The 26871-nt window shown below is 38.2% G+C and overlaps 1 protein-coding gene across 5 annotated transcripts; it reads right to left on the reverse strand.

The window, feature by feature from the left end:
• Nucleotides 1-549: 549 nt before the first annotated feature.
• ppfibp1b (PPFIA binding protein 1b) lies at nt 550-26871 on the reverse strand. 5 transcript variants are annotated; one of them, XM_067501632.1, is made up of 28 exons: nt 26683-26870; nt 19607-19688; nt 18841-19046; nt 14678-14767; nt 14445-14558; nt 13919-14050; nt 13031-13123; nt 11352-11466; nt 11116-11160; nt 9920-9981; nt 9731-9815; nt 8983-9122; nt 8627-8724; nt 8217-8288; nt 7829-7889; nt 7452-7626; nt 6968-7000; nt 6219-6360; nt 5981-6112; nt 5213-5363; nt 4994-5105; nt 4325-4413; nt 3476-3598; nt 3241-3366; nt 2974-3162; nt 2292-2456; nt 1612-1677; nt 550-1479 (listed from the first exon to the last, which is right to left on the reverse strand). In XM_067501632.1, the coding sequence occupies exons 2-28, from the start codon at nt 19668-19670 to the stop codon at nt 1396-1398; spliced, it is 2964 nt and encodes a 987-aa protein (XP_067357733.1). In that variant the 5' UTR covers nt 19671-19688; nt 26683-26870; the 3' UTR covers nt 550-1395. The 5 variants fall into 5 exon arrangements, with proteins under 5 accessions (XP_067357733.1, XP_067357734.1, XP_067357735.1 ...); XM_067501633.1 differs by lacking the exon at nt 6968-7000 and having other exon boundaries at nt 26683-26871; XM_067501634.1 differs by lacking the exon at nt 11116-11160.

A 26871-nucleotide genomic window follows, 5' to 3' on the forward strand; every position in this document is an offset into this window, starting at 1 on the left:
GTGCTGATTGGATCCAGTTGTAGCTCTGGTGTCTGCAGTGTATGCCTAGCAGATAAATATATAATTTCTTGGCTATACTGCATTGAGAATAACTTCCCTTTCTCCAGAAATGTATACACTGACAGGTTTCTAAGGCAAGCTCTGTTTGTTTAGCAAACCTCAATTTTTATTCACACTGAAAATGACAAGTTTTTCTACCTATAGAGAAGGAACCAAACAAACAAATTTTATAGGTTTTCTGGCCATGATGGCCACTCTTAGACGTTTTAACACCTGGAAGGATGCATGCTCAATTTAAATGCATCTGCACTTTAATTTTTGTGATCCATTTATAACCATTTGACTAAATAAATTCAGCATGAAGGTGTTTCAAGACGCTTTCTTGCAAGTTTACATAGTAAAGAATTCACTTATACAGGAGTCTCAGTGCTCTAACAGCCATGTTTGTAGGACAGAGTTTACTTTTCAGTGTTATCAGTCAATAGGCAAATTTTCTATACACTCCCACTGCTCACGTGTTAAAGACCGGATATCGTCCATTTGAGGAAACTGTTTTAAATTACTTTATTTATCTTAATAACTAGAGTAACATAAAAAAAAATGTATCCCCTAGGGTATGGCTGGGGGCAGCAATACAACATTACTTTCAGAGATATGTGAACATTGGTACATGAACAGTACTTTTTCCAAAAATAACTCTGGCAACAGGAATTAATATAAACCAATTTAGGGTTCAAATAAGATAAAATGAACTCATATATGAAAGTGTTGGCTTTTAATACAATGCATGATATTTTCTATATGTTTTGGTGCAATTGCATGCAGGCTACTACTGCTGAGTAAAAATCTGTTAAATCTTCCTACTAATATAAACTATAAGACAATTATTTAAATTAACAGGGTTTAGTTCTATAGAAAACATAGCAGCTGTTTTGCTGGAGTACTTTACACTAAGTTTTAAAAATGGAGAGATCTGCTCAGCATATTACATCTATAAAGTTCATCCCCCATAAAAAATTATATTAAATCTATATTGGCTTATTATAGGTGTTACTCTACTGCTGGTTGACACTTCTTTATTAAATGAAAGAGTACATAACTGAGTGCAAAATATCTCCAGAAACCAGCTGGCAGCCAAGCAGTGGTGTTACCCTAAATGTTCCCTCTGTCATCAAAGACATTAACTGAGACAAAGTTCAGGAGTTGAAGTGGCTCCTGGACTGGCTTTCAATAAAAATAAAAACTGAAGACGCTAATACTATTGGCTCATCTCTGTAACACTAAAAAGAAATGTGGGAGCATTCTTCGTGATTGTTGAGACAAGTCTGTTAGAGAATGGAGAGGGTTGGCACAGAGTTTCAGTCACAGCAGGATCAGGTCTTGTGGTGCTGGCGTTCAAGCATTAGAGTCCTCATCTGTTACACTGGGGTTTGGTGAATTTGAAACTTCTTTGAAGAATTCGTCATCTTTCAGCATGCTCTAGTAAATGCCAAAATACAAAACATACACACAAAAAACAACACAAGTTAAACTTCACCACTATAGCTTGTAAAATAATGGTATAGATAAGTATAATATGATGTGTCAACCCATCAGACTTCAGATTATTACCGTCAGGTTTTGAATTCCCTCAGAGAAAGCCCCAATCTGCCTTACAGTTCCCTCGGAGTCCTCCATCTATGGAAAAAAAAAAAAGTAGCTTTCAAACTTCTGAAACTGAACTGATACAAAACATTAACCATGCAGGTATTAGAGATGATTATTTATACATTACAGCTAAATAAGTACAAAAACTCATCAAATGTGTCTTTTTTGCCAGCATGGTGCACATGGTAAATAATTTCTGTAGATTTTCAATGTGTTGTACATGCAGTTTTACATGCAGTTACAAATGTAATAGTGAATTTTGTTTTACAGTTCTGTACATTAGTTGAACTGAAACTGTCTATTCTATTATAACTATTCTTGACTGCAGTTTTATAATAGATAATATAATTAATATGTTATTATTATAATTATTAATTTAATATAATATATTTAGAAATAATTTAAATGACTGAAATGAACCCACTCTGTTAAATTCTGTAGATTTAGAGGGGCAAAAAAGTCAAGTTATATTTTAGCGCTAACAAACCAAAAGAAAACAGCACTGTGAGTGAACGAGAGGAGGCTGGCTACGTGGGCACTACAGCTGTGCGTGTCTCAATCCTCATTTTAAAAAGCAAACAAACAAAAAACAAACACAAAAATTACACATCTAAATTCAAATCTAAAATAAAGACCAAGCTCACCTGGTCCAGCCTGTCAAGGTCATCCTCATAGATTTGAAGCTCAAAGCCTTTCTGGAAGCTTCTTCCCTTTGGCATCTCCACATCCATTGGACACACATACTCTTCATTCTCATCCTGCCTTTTCCTTCTTAAACTACCAAAATTACCAAATGACAGTTTCTTTGGCTGAAAGAAAACAGAAATAAGGTATACAAGTTTTTAGCTTCATTTATATGCAAAGAAAGGTACATTACAATTTAATGTAAAGCTTTTAAATCAAACCATTTTGTGTGACTGGCTGCAACACTGGTTTATTGTGTATATTAGCTTCTAGGGGGCCACCAAGTAAGTTTAAATCCACCAGCTAGCTGTGACATTTCTGTTAGTGTTTTGCATGTTCTTCCTGTGTTTGTGTGGATTTCCTTTCACAGTCCAAAGACGTGTAGGTTTTTTGGTGACTCTAAAGTGCCCAAAGGTGTGAATATTAGTGGTCATCTGTCTCAACAAATGGACTCCAACACAACTCCAACATTATGTGAAAAGCTTGGCATCTCAAGGACACATCAAATTACTTAAAAACAAAAACAAAACAACAAACAAACAAAAAACAAAACAAGTACCGATATTTATGAAAATCATTCCATCACCTGAATCAGGTCACTTACAAGCATTGACAGTTTATCGTCAGTAAGCATTGTGTTACCTTGACTTTTGTTGTTGCAGTTAGCAGAGTGTAGTCGGGATTTTCAAGACACTCCTGTTTCAGTTGCTGGGCCTCTGAGCCAATGAGCAGGTTGAAATGTGTGGCGAGGTGGCGACGCAGTAGAGTCTTGTTAGGGGGGATGTTAAGCAGCAATGCCATGGTTTCGACATTGAACCGTGGCTCCAGAACCTAAGCATATGGGAGATGTATTAGAATCCATTACATTTGGAAAGAGTCTTACACTGCAGGAAGACTGAGGTTTCTCACCATCAGGCCTCCATGTACACCGCTGCCTCTCAGGTTGGGAGCGTATTCAGCAAGGTCCACAGATCGCAGCCACTCCATTACCCTGTGGTTGGTCCACTGGGAAATCTCTGCTGGAGAAATGTTGTTCTATGGGTGCAAATCACAGAAACAGAATATACATACATCACAACTTGAAAACATATATATATATAAAAACTGTTGTGTTAACTTTTCATAAGTCTGACAGTGAACACACCTCATCAGATGGCCGACGGCGCAAGCAGTTGGGCTCATAGTTGTTAAGTCGGAGCACTTGTATAGCTCTCTTGATACTGAGGTGATGCAGGACACTTCCCACCTTCAGAGAAAGCAGGTCATCCTGAAAAAGACATTACATTAAAATTCATACAATAAAGCTATGATGATCTACAGAAAATATTATAAAGTATTCAGACAGTATTTTCCAGTTTTGTTATGTTGTACCCTGATACTACAGTTTTTTCAATTTAATTCAATTACATTTTTTCTCATTAATCTATACTCAGTATCCCATAATGACAAGTGAAAACAGAGTTGTGGTAAAATATATAAATATGTTAAGTATTCAGACCCTTTACTTGGTACTTTGAAATCACACTTTTAAGAGAGGCTTTAGCTTTGTCACAAGTTAGCGCCGAGGGTGAGATCATTACATTCAGAAAGTATTCCCAGCACTTAACTCTCCACATTTTGTTATGGTACAACCTTATTTCAAAATGAAAATCATTATTTTCCTCAAAGTTCTACAACAAAGCATTAAGCAAAGGCAGTGCTTAACACTCCATGGATATTTATGGATTTTGTTTCGTTTTTTTATTTTAATAAATTTGCAAACTAACTAACAAACTTCTTTCACCTTGTCGTTATGGGGTATTGTTTGTAGAATTTCGAGAAAAATAATGAATTTGATCCATTTTGGATAAGGCTGTAACTTAGCAAAATGTGAAATAGTTAAGCGCTGGGAATACTTTCCGGATGCACTGTATATTGAAATGGCCCTGCAGTCATTAAACACACTTATCTGGAGGTTCTGTGGAGGTAGAGCATTTCTCTTGCCAACACTCACCACTGTCATGTAGTGCAGCATGCGACCATCTACCCTTCCTTCATCAAACTGGGTCTTATACTGAGGCAGGCCAATGTCATCGAGCCATCCTGGAGGTGGTGAAAAGAACAAAGTATCACGAGATGGAAATAAACTTGGCACTTAAGTATAATCTAATCAAACTATTAGAATAAGAATTCACTGTTTCTGCAGAAGTGTGACGCAAAATGTAATCAGATTTTAATTGAAGCCCTAAAACTATATTAAGGGAATCCATTAAACAAACGAGAAAAATAATTAATCATATAATTACACATATTAATTTATTTATTGTCAACATGAACATGTCCAAACCACCTCAATCTGGCCTCTCTGACTTTATCCCTGAAACCTCTAACATGAGCTGTCCCTCTGATGTACTCATTCCTGATCCTGTCCATCCTCATCACTCCCAAAGAAAACCTTAACATCTTAAGCGCTGCTACCTCCAGCTCTGCCAACTGTCTTTTCGCCCCACAAATTTTAAAGATATTTTTCCACAATAAATACATAAATAAATGTTAGCTTTGGCTAATTTGTTTGACTACCTTGTAAAGATCTGAACGTGTTTTAGGTCATCCAAAAAGTTCTCAACGGTTCATAAATGTTAAAGCACCACTCCATATCTTGGACTGATAGCTGATAACTCACTTGTCACCCAGTTGAAATCCAGCTTTCCCTTATTATCCTCCTGCTCTGAGCCAAGGGCTTGCAAAGCTAGCTGTAGTTTCTTTCTGTGTAGTGGGTGTTTAATGCCCAGCTCCTAAACATCAAGACAAGTGATATTTACACAAAACATCCCCTAAATACTGTATAACACATTTAAAACAATACTTGAAATCTTAGATAACTTATATTGATCACTCTCACCCTCTCCAGGTCATGTTGTGAGGCCTGTAGCAGCGTCTGCCCTGAGGAGATCCATACATGAGCCATGTTCACATAAAGTCCAAGACCCTGCTCCTGAAGCCAATCACACACCTGATCCTTTGACCAGCGTGCAAAGGGAGCGTCAACTTCACTAAGGGGGAAAGTAGAAGTGAAAACCTTCATAAGTATGTATACAGGCACAAAATTGTATGTGGAAAAAAAAAAGTGAAAAAAGTGTAACAGATACAACTTTAGATCTTCAGATTTTATACTAACCCCATTTCCAGAAAAGTGGACACTATGTAAAAGTAAATAATGAGAATACAATGATTTACAAAACATCTGAAACATATTTTTTGATTGTTGTTAAATATGCCTGTTCTAGCATTTTATGAAACATGTTTCTCACATTCAATTGGAGTATACAGTCTAAATTCAAAGAAAAAAATAAAATACAAAATACATTATTTATATATCCATCTATATTATATCTATTTTCTCAAATGTTACTTAGTACTATTGTACTTAACAATACTACAAATGATTCAAAATGAAAACCATTGCATTCTTTTTATTTTCATTTTGCAACACCTACAAACTTTTCTGGTAATTGTGTTTCTACAGGCATTTTTGTCACTTTATTATCAAGTCACAGTCTGCTTTGTCAAAAATGTTTGTATTATTTTTAAAGTTCGCTGTACATACGTAATTCAAAACAGGAAAACCACATTCAGGGTCTTATTATTCAGGCTAAATGCACAGACTTACTTGTTGAAACGCTGGAGGTCACGAGACCAACCCAGTCTAGGTCCTGCTGTGGCTCGCACTCCACCCCGTTTGAAGTCACCTTCTGGAAGGTTGTCATCCAGGTTAAATGTGGTAGACTGACTTCTTTTTAGCCTTAAAATATGAAGTATTCATTATTATATAATTATTTTAATTAATTAAAAAGCTAGACTTCACAAAGTAAAGATGTCAAGCTCAAGTTATGTCATTTACTACTCACTTCCCAAAGAGTTTCTTTATTCCTTTTGACTTTTTCCTGCTCTCTGGGGTTGTAGGGAGTGTGTGGGTACTGTCACTGTTAGCTGACGTTTGTGGAAGCCCAGCTAGATCCAGATGGTCAGTGCCTTTTCGCTCTGTTTCAGCTGTACAAATGACCAAAGAACTTCATTAACATCACAGGCATCAGTGTCATAGGCATCATAGGCCAAAAAAAAAAGAAAAAAGAAAACAACACCTCACATAGTCACTTCAGGACCTAAATGGAATGACAGGACATGGCAGCATGCAAAAAGCAATGCCCTTTCTAGTATACATGGATTAGTCTAGTATTCATGGCTGAGGTCTAAAAATAGAATAAAACTTTAATTTTATTAGATTACAAGAAAATGTATTAGTTGTTATATTTTAGATTTCTATTGAGCAGCATCCAAAATCCAAGTAAATCAAAGTAAAAATGTGTGATTGAGTAAGGCTTTAATAAAAACCAAAGAGTGTAAACAAATACATGCATACACAAGCAAATCAACATGACAGACTGGCTGTATGTTGGACAGAAAACTTTTGCAACAACAGGTAGGGACAAGGGTGTGGTTAAAGGACTGCAGCTACTGACGTGTGGTATAATTAAAAAGATGTCAGCTGGATGAATGAGTTTGGAAAAGATAAAGATGTTGAAGGCTTTGAAATATACTCAGTAGTTACTGTTGAGAAGTACTTCATCCCTACAATGACCTGTGGTCTATACTGTACCTAGTATGGGCGCACTTGCACTCCGGCTGCGGTCTTCATGTGTTAGAAAGCAAACAACACACGACAGGGTCCAAAAAATTGGGGGGGGGGGGGGAGGGCGGGGACAAAGGGTAGAAATTATAATTGAAATAAGAGGGTTCAAGGACTCAAAAACGTTGAGAAACACGTACGTACAGTACATGCTCTCATATATACACACACACACACACACACACACACACACACACACACACACACACACACACACACACACAAGAGACAGCAGTACCGATATAGACCACTTTTTGAGTGGTCTGCAAATTATATAGTTTATTTCATGGGTGTGGCTAAGAAATATAACTGGAAGACAGGCCTCCAAGAAAATTTGTCTCCTTAGTAAACAGCCAGTCTCAGATTGCTGTTTCACACAATATCAGGGCAAGATTGAGTCACCTTGCAGGCTTAACTCCTTATCCTGCTGTTAAGTCATATGTTTTGCTCTTACCAAGGTTAGGAGTGCTGGTGGTTTTCTTCCCCCCACGGACCTTGAAGAAACCCTTTCCAAAAGATGATCGAGCCTTTCTGGAGCCAAAGTGTTCATCCTCTATGCGGGCAGGTAAAGTGGCAGAAGGACTAATGGGTGGTTTTTCGCTCAGGTTAGTGCTTTCTTCACTTGTATTCTGAAAAAGCGAAGATGATGACTGATAAACAGCATCCGTGTTTTTACACACTGTTCTCAAAATTCTGGTAAAGCAGAAAATCTAAGAGTTTTAATGGGGCTTATGTGTATTCAAAATTAATTATAAATAGCCTTATAATATAAAGTAGCACTTATGTTGGTGAACTCTTTAGAATTTTATCCAAATAGTTTTTTCCTTTTACCTTCTCATTATTGCTCCTATCCAGGTGGTCTTGGCTTCCAGTCTTTGTGGTATCTTGGTTGCTGAAACAACAAACCATAATACAAAACTTGCTCTGGCAGTGCATTTAAGTATGTAAGCTTGTTTCACTTAGTTATGAATTACTGTTACGTTCTTCCCATATGTAACTTAGAGGCAACCTGAGACATTTTCTCTCATTCCCTTTAGAATGAATAGACGAAACAGGTGACAGCCCTTTAGCACAGATTAAAGTCTTGTTATGAGCGGTAATAGTAAGAAATGTGGCTCTAAGAACAAAATATTACAATTGTAGCATTGATTTGATATAAACATGTAATGAATATATGGCGAGCAAAAAGTAGTAACAGTTATTGTCCAGTTGTACATACAGTTTCTGGTGAGCAGTCCTCTGCAAGTACTGTGGCTGCTTTTCACTTATTTGCACACTTCTGTGTCTTATACTGATTAATAAATACAATGGTATTTAGTTTAGAAAAAGTCGAACAACAAGGAACTATTTATACTAAATTAGAGAAAGAGGCCAATTACACATTTAAGTAGAAAATATGGCACAGCATCACATATTATTTCTCCCAGGCAATTAAATATGTCAAATCATAAACTTAACCTTCACACTGGGAAATTTATTGATATTAATTCACAAAAACGAGCTTGTGCAAAAAATATTAAGTATTTGTAAAAACAAACAAACTCAAAAACAGAACAAAAACAAACCTACAATAGCTGAACTTTGGGTCACACTTTCAAATAAATAACTAAAATCTTCTTTATATTTCACCTTTCTGAATCAATTGGTGTGGACACTGAGACTTGCTCTAGGTCTGAAGGGGTAGGTGTACTTAAAGGCTCTTCACTTGGTCCATTGAGGCTCTTCAGCTAAGTACAGATCAGAAGACGATTAGAAGACAGACAAAAATTTACTGTTGAAAAGCTCATAGTATGTTCTGCCTTAAAACACTGTATTGTGTATTTTCCTTGAGCCTCAAAAAGATAAATCTGCACATGCTTAGAGAACTGACAGGAGATGATATACAGTTAATTCTCTTTTTTTATACTATTAGTATTTATTTTTGCAATAAACATATGACTTTTAGACACAAACATTTGTAAAACCATGTAACATTATGTACAAACCTCAATTGGGCTCATCCTTTCGCCTTGTTCATCATCTCTAACTTCTAGCTTTTCTGATTCAACAGACACAGCATTGCTTGACAGGAATGCGACTGATCCATCACAGTGACTTTCAACATCCTCGTTATCTTTGTTTTTTTCTTGAGCGGAGAATAAGATACAGATTAAAAGAACCAATTAACATGTAAAAATCTAATAGCCAGTTTTCATTTGACATTTATTAACCCACCACAAAGCTCATCCTGAAAAACGAAAAGAATGCCAAACAACCACCCAAGCTTCAAATGTGTTAATTGCTAAAGCAGCCCGTTACTCTGTAGCTCTGGTTACAAGTCAGTGCAAGGTGAATGTCAAACATACAGAAATGAGGTCGGTGTGTGACCAGCATGCATTACTGTAACTGTGCTGTGATGGATGGGGAACTGTGGTGTGTGTTCCTTTAGCTAGTTTTCTCAGCTGGACTCAAACTGCAGCTAAAGTAAATATTTCCACTCGTAAATAAGTAAGTAAATTAAGTAAATAAGTCCACTAGTATATTTAGATTGCTTTTCCGTGTTTTGTAGTCACAGAAAATCCTAGCTCTAAAGTGCACCAAAGAAAGTTTCTTAGTTTGTCCCGGTGTGGTAAATGGGCTAATCCATGCAAAAATCTAACTTTACATAATAATAATAATAATAATAATAATAATAATAATAATAATAATAATAATAATGATAATAATAATAATGTTCTCAGACAGATGTCTCACCTTTCTTTCCTTGCATGGACATCACCATGTCTTGAACTTTCTTATACCGCAACAGTGACTGCTTTAGTTCCTCAATCTTTCGATCCTGCATAGAAAAAGAGAAATTAATGCAAATGAGGCATATTTTTCCATAAATAGAGCTAAATCATTTGGTGTTACATGCAGTGAATAATAAACTCTTAAAAGTACCTTCTCTTCATTGGCTACCATCAATGACTCAACTGCCTTTTTCATTCTCTGGACTTCCACATCTAATAAAGAAAAGAAAATGATTAGAGAGAACTTCAGTGCTCATAGTGTTAGGTCTGAGCAGGGATGGTAAATCTGAAAACACAGGGTGCAAACTAAAGGTTTAAATAACTCATACCGCAGAGACTGTAATATTAATTCTTTAATTCCAGTAATTTTACAACTACATTCTAGTTTAATTTAAAAAAAAATATCATTCACATTGATACACCCGATCTATGTGTGAGCTGTTTTACATTACATTAACTTTGGTAGAGCATTTTCACTTTTCAGAACACACACAAAACCAACAAAAGTTTTTGTGAGCAGTCAACCTTCAACACCAGAAATACACTTTAGGGGACTCCTGTATATATCCTCTCATACTTTTTGTTTAAGTATTACTAAACAAGGGTACTTCAATGTATTTATAAGAACAGATTAGTCATTACTTTTACACTAATTTGAAGGTGTGGGAGATATTTGTATAAAATGTTAGTCTGACATTTTGAGAATAAAAAGCATGGATTTGGGATTCATATAGTTATGCAGACTTTTGCATAATTCAGTCATTCAGACTTTTATCTATGCAGAGTCAGACTGAGTGTGTGTACTGCAAAATGAAAAAATGAAAACCTTTCACATAAGTGAAGGACAGCTGATAGGGGAAGAAACAAAGACATCACTCACAGAAAAGAAACAGCATTAAACACAACATTACAAGTTAGCAGAGTACACACACTGTTTGCTGGTGTGAGCAGTGTAAGGTTTAGGAGAATGGCGAAAGATATTACAGGAGGTGATTATTGTTGGAGGACATGAGGTAGGAGCATGAGTGAGCAGCCTGAATGGTTATGACAAACAATACAGTTCATTCCTCCTTACGCTTTAAAAAACAAACAAACAAACAGACTTTACTTGTTGCTGTTGTACATTTAAACAACGATGAGGGATTTTGGATTTATTTGTTCATTATAAAATCCTTAAACATTGACAACAGTTTAACAGATGTGGTGCTCAGTGGTGTAGTATCAGCACTCCAATGGGTTATAATGGACAAGCAGAGTTCAGGAGGCTCATGCTCGTTCATGCAAACAGGGGCTGAGATGGGTGCAGTAATGAAATGCAATGATAAACAAACATAAAACCCCCCTTACGTTTTTCTTTCAGCCTCTTTCTAAGAGTTTCATCTGGATGAGAGACTAAACAACAGGACAAAGAATTGAAACAAAAAGTGGATTGAAGCATTTTGCGACTATTTGTAGGACTTAGCCTAGTACTTTGCTAGTTATACAAAGATGTAACCATTCAATAACTTCTTCTAAAGTTGAACATGTGAGGTAAACATTATCGTGCTCATCTTGATTGATTATGATTTGACTGGCTTCCCCACCTCTTTCTAAGGTGTCTGCACTGCTTGACGTGAGGGCTTTAAATCCTGACTCATCCTGTAATCTCTTCTCTCCATCTCTGCCCTCCAGTTGCCTCCTCAGTATGGCAAGCTCCTCCTGTCCAATAGAGGAAAATAGTGAGCATTTCTTCCATACAGACACAACATTACAAACACATTAAAACACAGAGGTTCACAAAGGCTGATGTGGCAAACAGGCATGCAGACTACACCTGCTCTGACGGGTAAAGGTGTAAACTGTATGGTAAACAGTCTGGGAGGGCTGAGGTAACAAATACAAAAGACAAGTTATCAGAAAGGAATCAAGCATGAAGTTAGATAAACTGCCTTTTTAGCGAGGATCTACTTTGCTGAAGTGTAATGTGTTTTGTCGGTCTCAATTCAACTTAAAATTTTTGTAGCGCTGCGGCACCTTTGGAGCTGTCTTCTGCATAGGACAATAAAAAGTAGGATATTCATATGAAGAAATAAATATACAAAAACAGAGAATGATGAAGACAAATTGCCTAAATTTAGTTTGCTAAAATTTTACATTTGTGTACATTAACATTCAGGCAACAGCTTCTTGACAGTACTGATGGTCTTTTCAACTGTCACTAATAAACAATAAATCTGAGTAACTTGTAGGTTTAACATGCTCTCCATATGAAGTCTTCTTACAAAACCAAAGATTGTTTGAGAGACAATATACTTCACTCTGTAACAACAATGTAGAAAATCAAGGATAAAGCAAACAGACATCTAGAGCACCATATCAAGCTGAGGAATGCATCTTGACTCTAGAGGATCCCATCATATCAGTTAGAAAAGTCTTATTGTCTTAGTTACTTATGTTTTTATCAGTGTGAAGGTTTTTAGGTTAATGACTTATAAAGAAACTTAAAAAAGAAAATTATTTCTGACCTCTTGCATTTGACCACACGCACTAAACTTATCTCGCCGTTTGCAAAAAGTTTTTGACATTTTTGGAATGAGAAAATAAATGAATAAAAAAAGCCGAAGGGAGAGGTCAAAAACCATAATCACATGGCACAACAGTCATCCTGAGAAAAGCAAACCTTCATAGCCTGGAATTTGTGCTTATTCCTCTGTTTCTCATACTGCATGTGGCTGAAAAAAACAGCCAACAGACAGAACTACAATAAATGATAAATAAAGCCATATTAAGAGGTGTTAATAGTAGCTGACACAAAGGTGATGTGTGGAGAGTGATAGTGTGTTAAGATTTAATATTAGAGTATAGTTATATATGTTCTAGTTCTTGGGGGGCCTGGTGGCTCAGTGGTAGAGCATTGTGTTGGGATGCAGAAGGCAGCGGGCTCGAATCCCACCCCACCAGGTGTGGCCCCACCCAGCCACCAAGGGCAACCTGGACAAAAATGGGAGGCTTGTGGCAAGATGGGCATCCGGCGTAAAAACACATGCCAATTCAACGTGCGGAACACGTTCCGCTGTTGGACCCCTGAAGGGACAAGCCAAAAGTTGTAAGCTTCTTATATAGTGAAATGGTGTTAATTGTCCATATTCAACCCCCCCCCCCCCAAAAAAAGAGCACTGAAAAAGACCCTTTCGAGCAAGAAAAAAAAAAAATTAGATGCTTGTCCTAAGTAGTTATTTTTTTATACAAAAACAGCAGATAGAATTTCCCCGTGACAACTCACCTTTGAGAATTTAAGTTTCTTTTCGTATTGTAGTTTTTCACTCTCAAGCTCTGTCAATCTGTACCGCAGGTTATTTATTTCCAGAATCAAATCCTAAAAAAACAAAGTGCATAATCAATGCCAAAATTTTGAATTATATAATAATAATAATAATAATAATAATAATAATAAACATTAAATTAAATTATATACAATTTATTTTAAGAACGCTTTTATGAAGAGAGGTATACAAGTTTAATCTGATCTTTTTGATCCATTAACATTTTTATTAAAATCTGAATTTAAATCACCACATTATGGAGTCTAACAGTGTAAGAAAAGCAAATCAACATTGTTTGGCCTATAGATGCTTCAAAGTTGCAGCAATAAAATGAGAAGATCTGTTTGTGGAAGAGGAGTTATTTATATCCTTTGAGGTGGAACATGAAAAGCCGCGGGGTGGGACAGAAAGCCATGTGTCTACAACAATAACATGGCACGTCTGAAATCTTTTGATTTGCATGGTTTATATGTGAGGAGAAATCTCCCCATCTCTAGTAAATGAATGATTAACAGACTTAACATTCATAATTCAAATAAGATCAAAAACAAATGTATGTAAGCACACCATGTTGCCGGTACATTTCATTTGGCCAGTTCAGTGTGCACTGACATTTTGTGCTAAAAATTTTCTTCTTACTCCCCTCTTTCTCTAAACACAACTCGTCATAACAGGCAATAAAATAAGTGATCCCTCTCTCACACAGTTGTCAGTCAACATATATGTGTGTTTGTTTGCTATTCCGGGGATATGTGCATATGTACAACATGCCTGTGTGTGGACTGAAGCAGAAGAGAATGAATGCAGACAGAAACAAAGATTCCTGTCCTTGGAATTAGCTTACATACCCCACTGTCCCGAAATCTTTCATCAAAGTCAAGTCTCTCCTTCTCCATGGTATTTAGCTTCAGCTTTAGGTTTGACACCTCTGACATCAGCTCCAATTTCTGGGTCTCCAGTGCGGTTCTGCACAAAAGCTCCTACAATGATAATCAAGACAAAAAACTGTGTGATTGTCATGTCCTCAGTACTGTCAGCACACAACACAAACCGAAGGTGCAAATATTTAATGTACTATGATCAAAGCTGACAACATGTACAAACAGACTAGCAAGGACAGTGAAGTCTTAGTCTTATAAAGTATGATGATTATGGTTCAGTGCTTGTGCTTAGTTCTAAAAGGTAAACATTCCAGTGCAGTGATAAATATGCATTTACCAAACATAGCAGATGTTTACTTAGAAGAGGACATGAACTCAGATCATCCAGTTAAACATTACTGTCACTTCCACAGGTGCAGAGCTTTCATTATGGGTTTGCTTATGAGTAGTCGCCCCTAACCACCACCACCCACCCACCCACCCACCCACCCACCTGTTGCAGCATTTCCTCAGTGGCGTTGAGTTTCTCTCTGTGCTCATCCAAACACATGTCTAGGTCCCGTATCTTCTCTCCTTGAGCATCCACCTGGTCTGTCAACACACTGACCTGCAGGGAAACTAATTCATTAATCCATTCTAAAAACAAACCGTATCTAGTCTAGTTACATATGAGCTTTGGGTTTTTATAGCACTTGCAAAATATCCTATGCATTGCTGGGTGGGTACCTGAAGCACTAGAGACTCCTTATCACTTTCTAGTCTAGAAAGCCTTTCCTGGTAGTGGTCCCCCCCTCCTAGAGAGATGTGCCCATTGGACTGTGGGAACAAAAGAAAGTATGGATTAGATGCAAGTCAAGTCAAATGTTGTGTGAAAAATATAGTTTCTGTTGCATTAAGATCATAGCAGGGGCCCTGTTGTACATCACACTACAAAACACCTAGAGAGCAAGTCGTATTGAGATTGGACTTACTGTGACGTCACACCAAACTACTAAATAAGATATTCAAGGATATCCCCACTCCTGCCCAGTTGCTACATTGAGAAGCAAGGCAGTATATTAGAAGTGTGCTTTAAACTCTAACTACCTGATAAACTTTTAAAAGCAAGCCGCCATGAACATTGTGTCTGTTAGTCAGGTAAAGGAATACTGTCTGTGCTAAAGCTAAGCTAGCTGATTCCTGCTGCCTTTGGAAATTACCAACTTTGTTAGTAAACATAGACAATATCCTACCATTTGAAACCTCTCGGGTAAGTCTCAATTCCGTAAAAGCAGGTTCTTCCCCTTCAGAGTCAGGATCAGATTCCGGTTGATAGATCACTACATGGCTATTGCATGACCCTATTTAAGTCTTCAGTGGCCACCATTATGTAACTGCTGCCGCAACACATGAAAAAATGCATGACTCATTTGGTCTTGTTCCTAATGACCAGGGGTGAATTGAAGGCAAAGTGGGGGCTAGTTTTTCAAAATTTTATATTAGAACTTCCAGAATCAGTTAGATTGAGGACAGAAGGGAAATGAGCCATTTGTGAAGATAGATTTAGAGAAATTTAACAACGATGGATGAATAATATATCATAGGGGGCAATGCAACCACAAAGGGGTTAAAGCCAGTTTCTTCTTGTGCCAGTCCCAAGTCTGAATAAATGCAGAGGGTTTGTGTCAGGAAGGGCATCAGACATAAACACATGCAAAACATGCGTCTCAGTACTTCCACACCAAATCTGACTTCCATATCCGATCTGTTGACCAACGGGGTGCTGGTGGAAATTGGGCTACTTGTTGGCCGAAGGAGAGGAGGAAGGCGTTCTCATAGGCAGAGAAAGAGAAAAGGAAAGCCAAGACTGTAGGACTGAGAATAGAGACTTTGAATGTTGGGACTATGACAGGGAAGGCTACATAGTTGGTTGATATGATGCATAGAAGGAGGGTGAATATACTGTGTGTCCAGGAGACCAGGTGGAAAGGTAGCAAGGCTAGAAGCAAGGTTCAAGTTGTTTTACCATGGGTTAGATAGGAAGAGAAATGGAGTAGGAGTTATCCTGAAAGAGGAGTTTGTGAGGAATGGTCCTGAGGTGAAAAGAGTATCAGAAAGGGTGATGAGTCTGAAGCTTGAAATTCAAAGCGTGATGTTCAATGTTGTTAGTGGTTATGCCACACAGGTAGGATGTGAGTTAGAAGAGAAGGCAACATTCTAGAGTGAGTTAGATGAAGTGATGCAGAGCATCCCCAGAGGTGAGAGAGTGGTGATTGGTGCAGATGGACCTGTTGGTGAAGGAAACAGAGGTGATGAGAATGTGATGGGCAGATTTGGTCTTCAGGACAGGAACGCAGAAGGACAGATGGTGGTAGACTTTGCAAAGAGGATGGAAATGGCTGTAGTGAACACTTTCTTCCAGAAGAGGCAGGAACATAGGGTGACATATAAGAGCGGAGATAGAAGCACTCAGGTGGACTACATATTGTGTTGATATTGTAATCTGGAAGAGATCAGTGACTGCAAAGTATTTGTAGGGGAGAGTGTAGCCAGACAACACAGGATGGTGGTGTGTAAAATGACTCTGCTGGTGAGGAAGATGAAGAGGACTAAGGCAGAGCAGAGGATGTGGTGGAAGTTGAAAAAGGAAGAATGGGAGTTTAGACAGGCTCTGGGTGGTCAGGAGGTGTTTCCAGATGACTGGACAACTACAGCTAATGTGATCAGGGAGACACGTAGAAGGGTACTTTGTGTGTCATCGAGAAAGAGGAAAGTGTACAAGGAGACTTGGTGGTGAAAAGAAGAAGTTCTCTGTGTATACTGAGACAGAGGTTAGCTAAGGAGAAGTGGGACACAGAGGACTGAAGAGAGTAGACAGGGGTACAGGGAGATGCAGCGTAAGGTGAAGGTAGAGGTGGCAAAGGTCAAACAAGGAGCATCTGAGTACTTGTATGCTAGGATGGACACTAAAGAGGGAGAGATGGATTTGTACAGGTTGGCCAGAAAAAGAGATAGAGATGAAAAGGATGTGCAGCAAGTTAGTGTGATTAAAGATTAAAATGGAAATGTATTGAAAGGTGCCACGAGTGTTATAGGAAGATGGAAGGAGAACTTCATGAATGAAGAAATTAAGAGATGGGAGAGTAGAAGAGGTGACTGGTGTGAAGCAGGAAGTAGCAAATATTAGTAAGAGTGAAGTGAGGAGAGCTGATGAGGATGAAGAGTCGAAGCAGTTGGTCCTGATGACATACCTGGAGGTATGGAAGTGTCTAGGAGAGGTGACAGTAGAGTTTCTGACTAGTTTGTTTAACAAGATCTTGGAAAGTGAGAGGATGCCCGAGGACTGGAGAAGTGTACTGGTGCCCATTTTTAAGAACAAGGGAGATGTGCAGAGCTGTGGCAGCTACAGAGGAATAAAGCTGATGAGTCATACAATTAAAGTTGTAGGAAAGAGTAGTGGAAGCTAGGCTAAGGGCAGAGGTGACTATTTGTGAACAACAATATGGTTTAATGCCTAGAAAGAGTCCAACAGTTGCAGTATTTGCTTTGAGGATGCTGATGGAGAAGTACAGAGAAGGTCATAGGGAGTTGAACTGTGTCTTTGTAGTTTTAGAGAAACTTCAGGAAGTCAGGAGTGGCAGAGAAGTTAGTGGTGCATGTGAACATGTATGAGAGCTGTAAGACCATGGTGAGGTGTGCTGTAGGTGTGACAGAGGAGTTCAAGTTGGAGGTGGGTCTGCATCAAGGATCAGCGCTGAGCTACCTCTTGTTTGCTCAGGTGATGGAAAGACTGACAGACGAGGTTAGACAGGAATCTCCATGGACTATGATGTTTGCAGATGACATTGTGATCTTTAGTAAGAGCAGGGAGCAGGTGAAAGAATATCTATTCAAGCCGGTTGGAATGGTCAGCGACAATGAAAGTGAATGTGTTCAAGACGGTGGTGAAACCAGCAATGTTGTACAGCTTAGAGACAGTGGCACTGAAGAAGAGACAGGAGACAGAGGTAGCAGAGCTGAGGTTCTCTTTGGTAATGACAAGCATGGATAGGACCAGGATTCAGTATATTAGAGGGACAGCTAATGTTACATGTTCTGGAAATAAAGTCAGAGAGGCCAGATTGAGAATGGATGAATAATTTATCATAAGTTTAAAGTACAAATGATTATGTTTCTACAAATCTATTAAAGGGGGCTTTAATACCAGCTCTTTAAAATAAATTTTGATTGATTGATAAAGTTGATATTAAAAAGGGCCTAATATGGATCTTTGATTAAAAAGAAAAAACAAAACAAAAACTCACAAACGTGTCAATTACACTGGCTACACTGCTTTACCCTGTAAAAACAAAATCCCTACATGGCCAAGCAGAAGGCTCACATCCAGATTGCTGTACAGAGTTACAGCATTACACAAAAGCTCTGGCATTTATCTGGCCTACAGCCCATCACTCTCCTAAACACCATTTTGGTTCCCAAGAAGTCAGCATGCTTCTTGCAGCACACTAGCTGTGACATTGACAACACCAGCATTTCACCCTGCATTCCCAGCGACCTCAGCAGAAAGGGGCACTGATGTTTTCACTTAGCAAACAAGTTGTTTTTTCTCTTGCACACTGGACTGTTTGCCCATGCAACTCTGCATTTAGAGTTGTAATTTAGTGCATAAACGTAATTAACAGCAAGCCAGATGTGCTAAGGGTTGCATGAGCACATTTTGTGCAACCAACACAGATAAAACCTCTTCCACACGAACAACTTGGAAGGGATTCAACCTTAACAAATATAACAAGGTTGCAATAGAAGTCAAGCAACCCACAGTTTAAAACAAAAACGTTTGATGCATCAGAAAATACAGTTTGGAGTCACTTTCATGCATGTATGCATTTTCCTACACATCAGATTCTCACCAGGTGACCATGGAGCCACTCAACCAGGCTGTCGGCTGTGGAGTCAGGTATCTGGCAGCGTAGACTCTCCCTTTCCTCGGTATCCATCAATTCTAGGACATTTCTGAGGTCTTCCAAAAGGTGAAGCGCCCGCAAACTACCCATAAAAGGAGACGTGGGTGACTGACAGTCAAACATTCCATTTGAATAGTCCAGAGCCTTGGAACCTGAAGCAAAAAGATTGACAAAAGGAGACAGAACACAGAGCATGACACCCTAGAATCCAAAGAAAGACACAAATCTGCAAATTCGTACTTGACCCATTTTTTTATATCCACTAACATCTTATACTAGTACAGTGGAGAACACAAAGGAACATTTTAGTTTTAGTTATCCAAGAACAGATAATAATCCACTGTGCCATTTAACGAATACAATTACAATTAATATTGTAACAATAATATTGTACTTGATAAACTGCAGCATTCCATCAAAGTCTAAACTAATATGACCAATCCAAATCTATCCAGTTATTTGAAGATGACAATAATTTGTTAGATGGACATCTGCCCATCTGGTGCCACACCTGCTTTTCAAACAAGTTTCAAGTTTGATGAGCATGGCTTAGAGCCAAACAACCTAAATGAGGACATTCTGTAGATACTCAATGTTTTCTGGCAAACAGAACGCCAGACATTATGTGACACATCTATAAATCAGTTATGCAACATAATGTAAAAAACTAAATCACACTTTTGCCAATTCTTTATCCATATGGGTAACTTACCTGCTATAATGCCATCCATCTGCTCCAAGGCAGCTGCTAACATGTCACTGGCATCAGACATCATCTTTAGTCACTGATAAGCCTAGAAGTAGATAATACCACCCATGTAAAATAAGAAAGCCCAACTTTTAAAACTTGGAGTTTAAATGCGTTTTACTAATTTGAAAACTTTACATGTAAGCATGCAAAACCAAACTAAAACAACAAATTCTGAATTAAAATATTCAAGTTTATTGTGCTACCTTCCAGTCTTACACAATGATAAAGGATTAACCTATGCTAGAATAAACTTTTGTGGCAGTAGCTATGTGGGACTGAGGTGTGAATATTTCTAGTGTAGAAGAAGAAAAAAATCCAGCAAAGCAGTTATAGTGGTGTTCAGCTTTTTAGGCAAGACACAGTAATAAATGTTGGCTTGGCATAAAGCATATCATTAGAAATGTTTCCCACCCAGGAATTAGCTTGTTACTTCAATACATCCTCAACCACCCTCTACGACTAAAACAGAACAGTGTCTGGTATAAATCCATGTTTGTTAGATGGACTTGTCTGTTTATAAAATTATACTCTGAGTGTTTTTCTTACATTTTCAATCTAAATGCCTACGTGACTGTCAAGGGAAGGAGGAAAAAAAGAATGAAAAAATATGCTTTATCAGAGTAAGACTAATAAATAATGCAATTCAGACCATTTACCTAAAAGGGTGGCCCAATTAATGTCCTTCCAATAAGACACTAGGCACTCTGTTTGGAGCTCAGTGAAGATACATTTTAGTCTCTCGTCCTGGGACATCTGCCCAAACAACACAACAGTCCTTTTCTGCCTGGATGTTTAATCAAATGGCTCTGCTGTATATTCATGCTTGCAAAAACATGCATGCAGAGGAACTAATCTGCACCATCACACTCTCGAACACATCTACACACACACCTTTTCCTTTAATCAAATGCCTCACATCCTGGGAGTGCCCAGTATTTCCACCATTTTCAAACTTTATGGAAACCACCCACAGCCCTAACATGGTTATTTCAGCATTCCTGTGGTCACTTTTTCCATTATGTGTACAATAAGCATGCACTAAAACATAAGAACCATTACAACACACAGTACACTAAGAGTAGATGAGAGGAACCAGCATGACATTAGTCAGCTCTATAGTAAACTGTTTCCTACAATAATAGTCCAAGAATTGGAAAAAGCAGATCTACTTCTCTAAGGCTGCCTAAAGTAACCAAATAACCCACTACTTGTACAAATGGGACATGCAGATACATGCATGCAGCATTTCAAAGTACAGCACTTCATTTTATAGACTTTTTAGTTAAATAACTTCAGAGAACGTATTATAATACTGTATTTATTGTCCAACTAACACACAGAAGTCCTGAAATATATAATACACACATTCATATTACAGATTAGATAGGGAATAGAACTAAGGATTGCTTTTTAGATTAACCTTTTCAATTAGCCTAATGCTTTTGTTTATTAAAAACAAATATTTTAAAAAAGATATTAAAACCCTTAGGCCAAAGTGACCAATTGCGATAGCTGGCTGTATTCTACCAAAAGTCCAAAACCTAAATATTATGCTATAATTTAAAGAAAAGCATCAAATCCACCCCATTCATTTGATGAAATCTCCAAAATATTTTTTCTTATTTTTTTAAATTAAATTAATTGTTTCAGCTTGAATTTCAAATCTTTCTAATAAGACACAAAAGCAAGCTGATTATTTCAGTCAGCTATGGATGAAATCAATTAAGAAAAAAAGAGAAAAAACCAGGAGGGAAGATACAGCTAACTCTACACACTAACAACACAAGGTCTGCAGGGCATCCCCAATGAAAAACTGGACTTTTAACAAGGCAAACAGGCACAGTTAACATAGAGCTTTCAGCAAACACACTTCAAATACACTAGGCCAAGACCAGACATGCTGCTGGGAAACCTGCTGCTCATGTGTGAATCAATGCAAAACAACTATCGACACAGTGTCTGACCAATTCAGTGGCTTTGTCGCAGATTCAGTGAAATACCTAATGACAGAGAAAAGCACCCTATCCACAGGTCCTGGAATGCTAGTCAAAGGTTACAGGCCAAAATTAATTTTATAATTACAATTTTCTTATTTTTTTTGTCCTTTCAGCTTATCCTGTGAGTTCAGGGTCACCACAGTGGATAATTGTCCGCATGCTGATTTGGCACAGAAAACAAGGTCACACCTCCACATCTTACAGGAAGGATTTTGTATAAATACAACTGAATTGCACACTTCTTTTGTCTACTTTGTGTGTGTGTGTGTGTGTGTGCGTGTGTATCCATCTATCTCCTGGTCAGAAAGATGCACAGACCTGAAACTGGTTGCATGTAAAACTTACCATGCATAAGATTAGGCCTGGCAATACGATTTGGTGCTGTTAAACCAAGTCCAAGTAATGAAGGAATGTTTGAAAGGAATCTGATACATCAGTCTACCCATTGTAAGTTCCAATTTGTTAGTCTCATAAATATAAAGTTTTAAATAGAAAGGTTTTAAACGTATTTTTATTATAATTGATTTAAAAAAACAAACAATATTTATAAAAATAGCTCAGTTATCCATTCTTTCATAAAGAAATTATTTGCGTGCAATAAATACATCTTATAAATACTCACTTTGTTTTATGGAGCTTTACATGGAATTTATCAACCAAAAGGGTTGCATGAGAAATAAATAAGGAAAACATTTTGTGTGCATGCAAAATCTCTATCAATCTATTTCAAATGTGCCTAAAACATTTTGATGCTTTGTAAACACAATTTTCGTCATCATATGTGGCAAAGAGGACTGATTTTAGCTGCCACTGGCAGGAGTATATGTGGCAATGACTTGTCACATGTACAATCTGTTGCATATTTATCGTCAATTAACTTGATGATTAATAACCATTACTTATTATAGTAGTTTCACTGAAAGGCAGATATCCATTATAACCCTGGACTTGCTTGCTGGTCCCTGACCAGCCTACTTGAAAGGAGGGGAAAGCGGTTTTTCCAGTTTTTCCACCTGGATTTAACCTTGTGGTTCCAGTGATTGATCCCTGACCTTATAGTAACAAGCCTTTAGTCTTTAGACCTTAGCATTCAGACCACCACCTCCAAGTGTTTCAGCATTTGCCCAGAATGAACTGAATTGTGTTTTATTTATTCATTTGTAAATTTCAAAAATTAGCAAGGAGGGCTAAAGCTGTAATTGGCACTTGGAGCTACAACACACAAAGATCAACGGGTTTCAGCTTGTCCCTTCAGGGGTCGCCACAGTGGAATGTGTTCTGCACATTTATTTGACATGAATTTTTATGCCGGATGCCCTTCCTGCTGCAACCTCCCATTTTGTTTTTTGTTTTTTTGTCCTGGTACAGGACCCCACCTTGGCTGGGTGGGGCCACACCTGGTTCGGTGGGATTGGAACCAGCGGCATTCTGTATCCCAACCCAATGCTCTAACACTGAGCTACCAGGCCCCCATAATGATCGCTGGCTTTCGGCCTTTCCCTTCAGGAGTCGCCACAGTGGAATGTTGTCCGCACATTGATTTGGCATGTGTTTTTATGCCAAATGCTCTACCTGCCACAACCCTCCCATTTTCATCTGTTGCCCTCATTCAAGGTAGCCCTTGGTGGCTGTGCAGGGCGGGATTCAATCATGCGGCTTTCTGAATTCTTCTGAAACTGATGCTCTACCTATTGAGCCACCACTGGAAATGTGATGATCAAGAGATGCTTTGGTGATGGGAGAATGGGTGATCTGCATTATGTGCAAAACATCCTCAATCAACATGGATACCATACTCTCCGTACTGAAGAGGCATGTCATTCCCTCTGGGAAACAACAGATTAGAGATAATTAGAGATTAGAGACAATTACCTCAAGCATTCTTTTCAGGTTTGTAAGAATTATCAGCAGAATAAAGTAGCTGCTGAAATACTCTCCGGTCACTGGCTCAATCACCAGATTGGGACCCCATCAAACATGTGACCCCATCAAGCATGGGTGAGAAAAGCTTGTCTCTAATAGTTCAGGAACACCATCCAACCAGCAAAGCAGACACAGAATATGACCCTTTGACTGGCAAGAAGGGGAAGCCTTGCTCAAAAACTTTTAGCTGCAAATATATACACACCGCTCTGCCAACTCTGTTCAATGAATCTGTGACACAAGAGACTTTAAAAGCACCTCGCTGGATTAGGATTAATTATAAATTGGACATGGAGGGATTGCTGAATGGTCCTACTGGGGTACAGGCCCAGGGGGACGTCATAAGGCCTATAGATCTAAACCTCTGAAGTGATTGTTAAAATTTCTTATATACATAGCAACAAAAAGACAGAACTTAAAACTATGAACAATGACATAAAGAGGCACAAAATGACCAGGAACACACAAAAAACAACTAAAGGGGCCATTTTCTCTTTATCCATTCATGGGTATGGAGCATATCTCTACAATAGAGTTTGATTGTTTAAAAAAAATGTATTCTTTAGCTTTCAAAATCTGGGCAAGCTTGTTTTGGTGAGAGGAGATGTCTCGAAAATCCCAACATTATTTCCAATAACAAAGTCTCTCTGTCTGCTTTTCCTCTCTTCCTATAAGAACCACTTGTATCAACTATAACATATATACACAGAGGGCTATTGTTAAGGGTAGTGGTGTACTTTGACTGAAAGGCATAAGAAAAAAGAAAAAATGCAATGCACCACTAGAGAACATGTGATACCTGCAACAGCACTTGCCTGTATACTGCTTTCAGGACCAATAACAAATTCAAAACACAATCTTGCCATATAACTCATTAAAACACATAGAAACTAATGGGGGAAAGGGGAGACCATTATAAAGGTCTTTTAGATCCTTCAGCTCTAGTCATTTCATGTAGGGAGAACTCATAACCCATCTTACAACCCACACTCTAAAAACAGGACAGGTATTACAACAAAATGAAAAATCTTCTTTTTCCTCAGTCCTACAGGAAATACAAAACAAAATGAAAGCGTCAAGACCACCTGTCTCTGTGGGGTAAAAGTGTTTACAACAGTCATGCAACTGGCTTTAACAGCCTGTGCTAATGATAGAAAGGCGTGGGGAAAGAGAAATTTAGAACGCAGGTATAAAGTCCTACAGCACTATACTGTTATTATCGCTTTACTTCTCTTCTCTTTAGTTATTTTTGGGCAACTGAAAAATCTGTGATGATTTCTGTGGACGTGACAGGATAGAAGTCATGTTACCACATACAGACAATTTCCATGTATTGAGTCATTCAAGTCTTGACCTAGTCTTTACCTTCTGAAAGCAAAGAGCTTTATTCTGGCTTGCTGACCTCATTCAGTTTTACATTGCTGATGCTCAGTTTAGCACTGAAAACCTTAGAAAATTCTAAAGGAAAACAAGATAAAGTTTTGTCTTGAGGCATCATCTACTGTGGACATATCTGGGCTCTATCTCCATATGGCATGTCATATGTACACCGAAAGCTTAAAGAATTTCTCATTATCTTATATTAGGATCATGGTCTGCTGTGATTTGACCTTGTGACTAGGCTAATGTCCAAGTTTACAGGTGCATGAAATGAAGCGGTGTAGTTCTAAGGATGTGTATCCAGTGATTCAATGTGTGCAAACACAGTGAAGGCATTCATCAGCTGCCTTTGGGGAACTGCTCTGAAATATCCTGCAGCTATTTTCATCCCTGGTGAGCAGGCAGAATACTTTATCACTAGTTTTATACTAAACAACACAGTCTATACGAAAACTAGATGCAGGTATAAAACTGAGTCTTGTCTCTATTTTTAGGCTAGAAATATCGGCTATTGGGGATAAAGTGTACACACACTGAGCAATGATGACACTTGATTTGAGTTTATGAAATAAAGACCTTCCATGCAATAAAATCTCCAAGAACCTTTTATGCCCTTATGTATGCAATAGACCTCAAGGCAATGCATTCGTGTTGGACAGCAACACAGTTTTTTTTTTCATATTACTCATGGCTGCATTACTTGTAGCTAAACCTAACTTAGAGGTTTTTCCATCTTTGAGATTTATACAACACTCTATATTGGAGAAGGTCAGGTTTTGTAAACCAACATAGTGTAAAGTTTACGACTATAGTTTTGCTACAGACAAGCTTCCTAACATCCCTTCAAATCCGTAGAACAGCCCAACTAAAAAAGCTGCACGTTGCACTTTTACAGCCCATCTTTTCAATATCCAATATCCATATTATCCAATATTGAAGGACAGGGCTAGAGTTAAATCACAGAGAGGCACTTCAAACACCACATCTAACTCTTCAACAACATATTTTAGGTCCGCTATGTGCACAGTAACTTTCAGAGACCAGCACCTGGTGATTCGGTCGCGGACAATTATACTGTTTTGGAATGCGTCTGAAAAGGAAGACAAAACAGTTAAAAGGTCGACTGGGAGGGGCGGGGGGCAAAACAACAGCTGATCAAATTTTATAGTTTAAAAAAAAAAACACAGACAACTTAAAGCATCCTCCCCTAGTTACAGTTTGAGGAGGTTCATAATTACAACTGGATAGAAAAATAAGTTATCTTAAGATGTCACCAGTGTACAGCGTGGACTGCAGAAAGGTGGCCTGAGGCACCAAGTTCCCACAATGTCAGGCAGAGTCTGAACGCGTTGCGAAGTGAAAAACTGACGCTCGTTAACGCGACACCGACTTTCTCGTGCCATTAACTCCAACGCAACACAAACGCTAAGGTTACCCTCCAAACAAAACGGTTGTTGCTAAATTACTATTGTTTGTGTCCAACAACTGAAATAGTTTTAAAAGTGAAATACCTATAAGACCCGCTGAGCTAACACTCCATCCCTTACACCGTTAACTAGTACAGTTTGTACATGGTGGGAAAACTAATGACCGTTAAACGTTAAAATTCAGTTACTGTGTTGGAAACACGTCTGCACGAGCCACAGCAGCCGTTTCTTTCGACTAACGTCAACGTTAGCGACTCCTACCCCCAAGTTGGTGGAAACAATAAATCACAATCAAATCCGACTGACTTACCTTAACAATGCTCGAAGTAAATTCAGTTTTCCGCTAGTTTTTTTCTTTTGGTGTTTAAATAACTCTGCCGTATTAATATTATAAACTTCTCCGTGCCCGCCAGTACTACCCCTGTCCGTCTACATCGCTACGCCATGATACCGGAGTGACGGGGCCGCAGGAAAACTTGGAACGTCATAGCTGGAAAAT

The sequence above is a fragment of the Channa argus genome, chromosome 4, assembly GCF_033026475.1.
Source record: "Channa argus isolate prfri chromosome 4, Channa argus male v1.0, whole genome shotgun sequence".
Classification (NCBI taxonomy): Eukaryota; Metazoa; Chordata; class Actinopteri; order Anabantiformes; family Channidae; genus Channa; species Channa argus.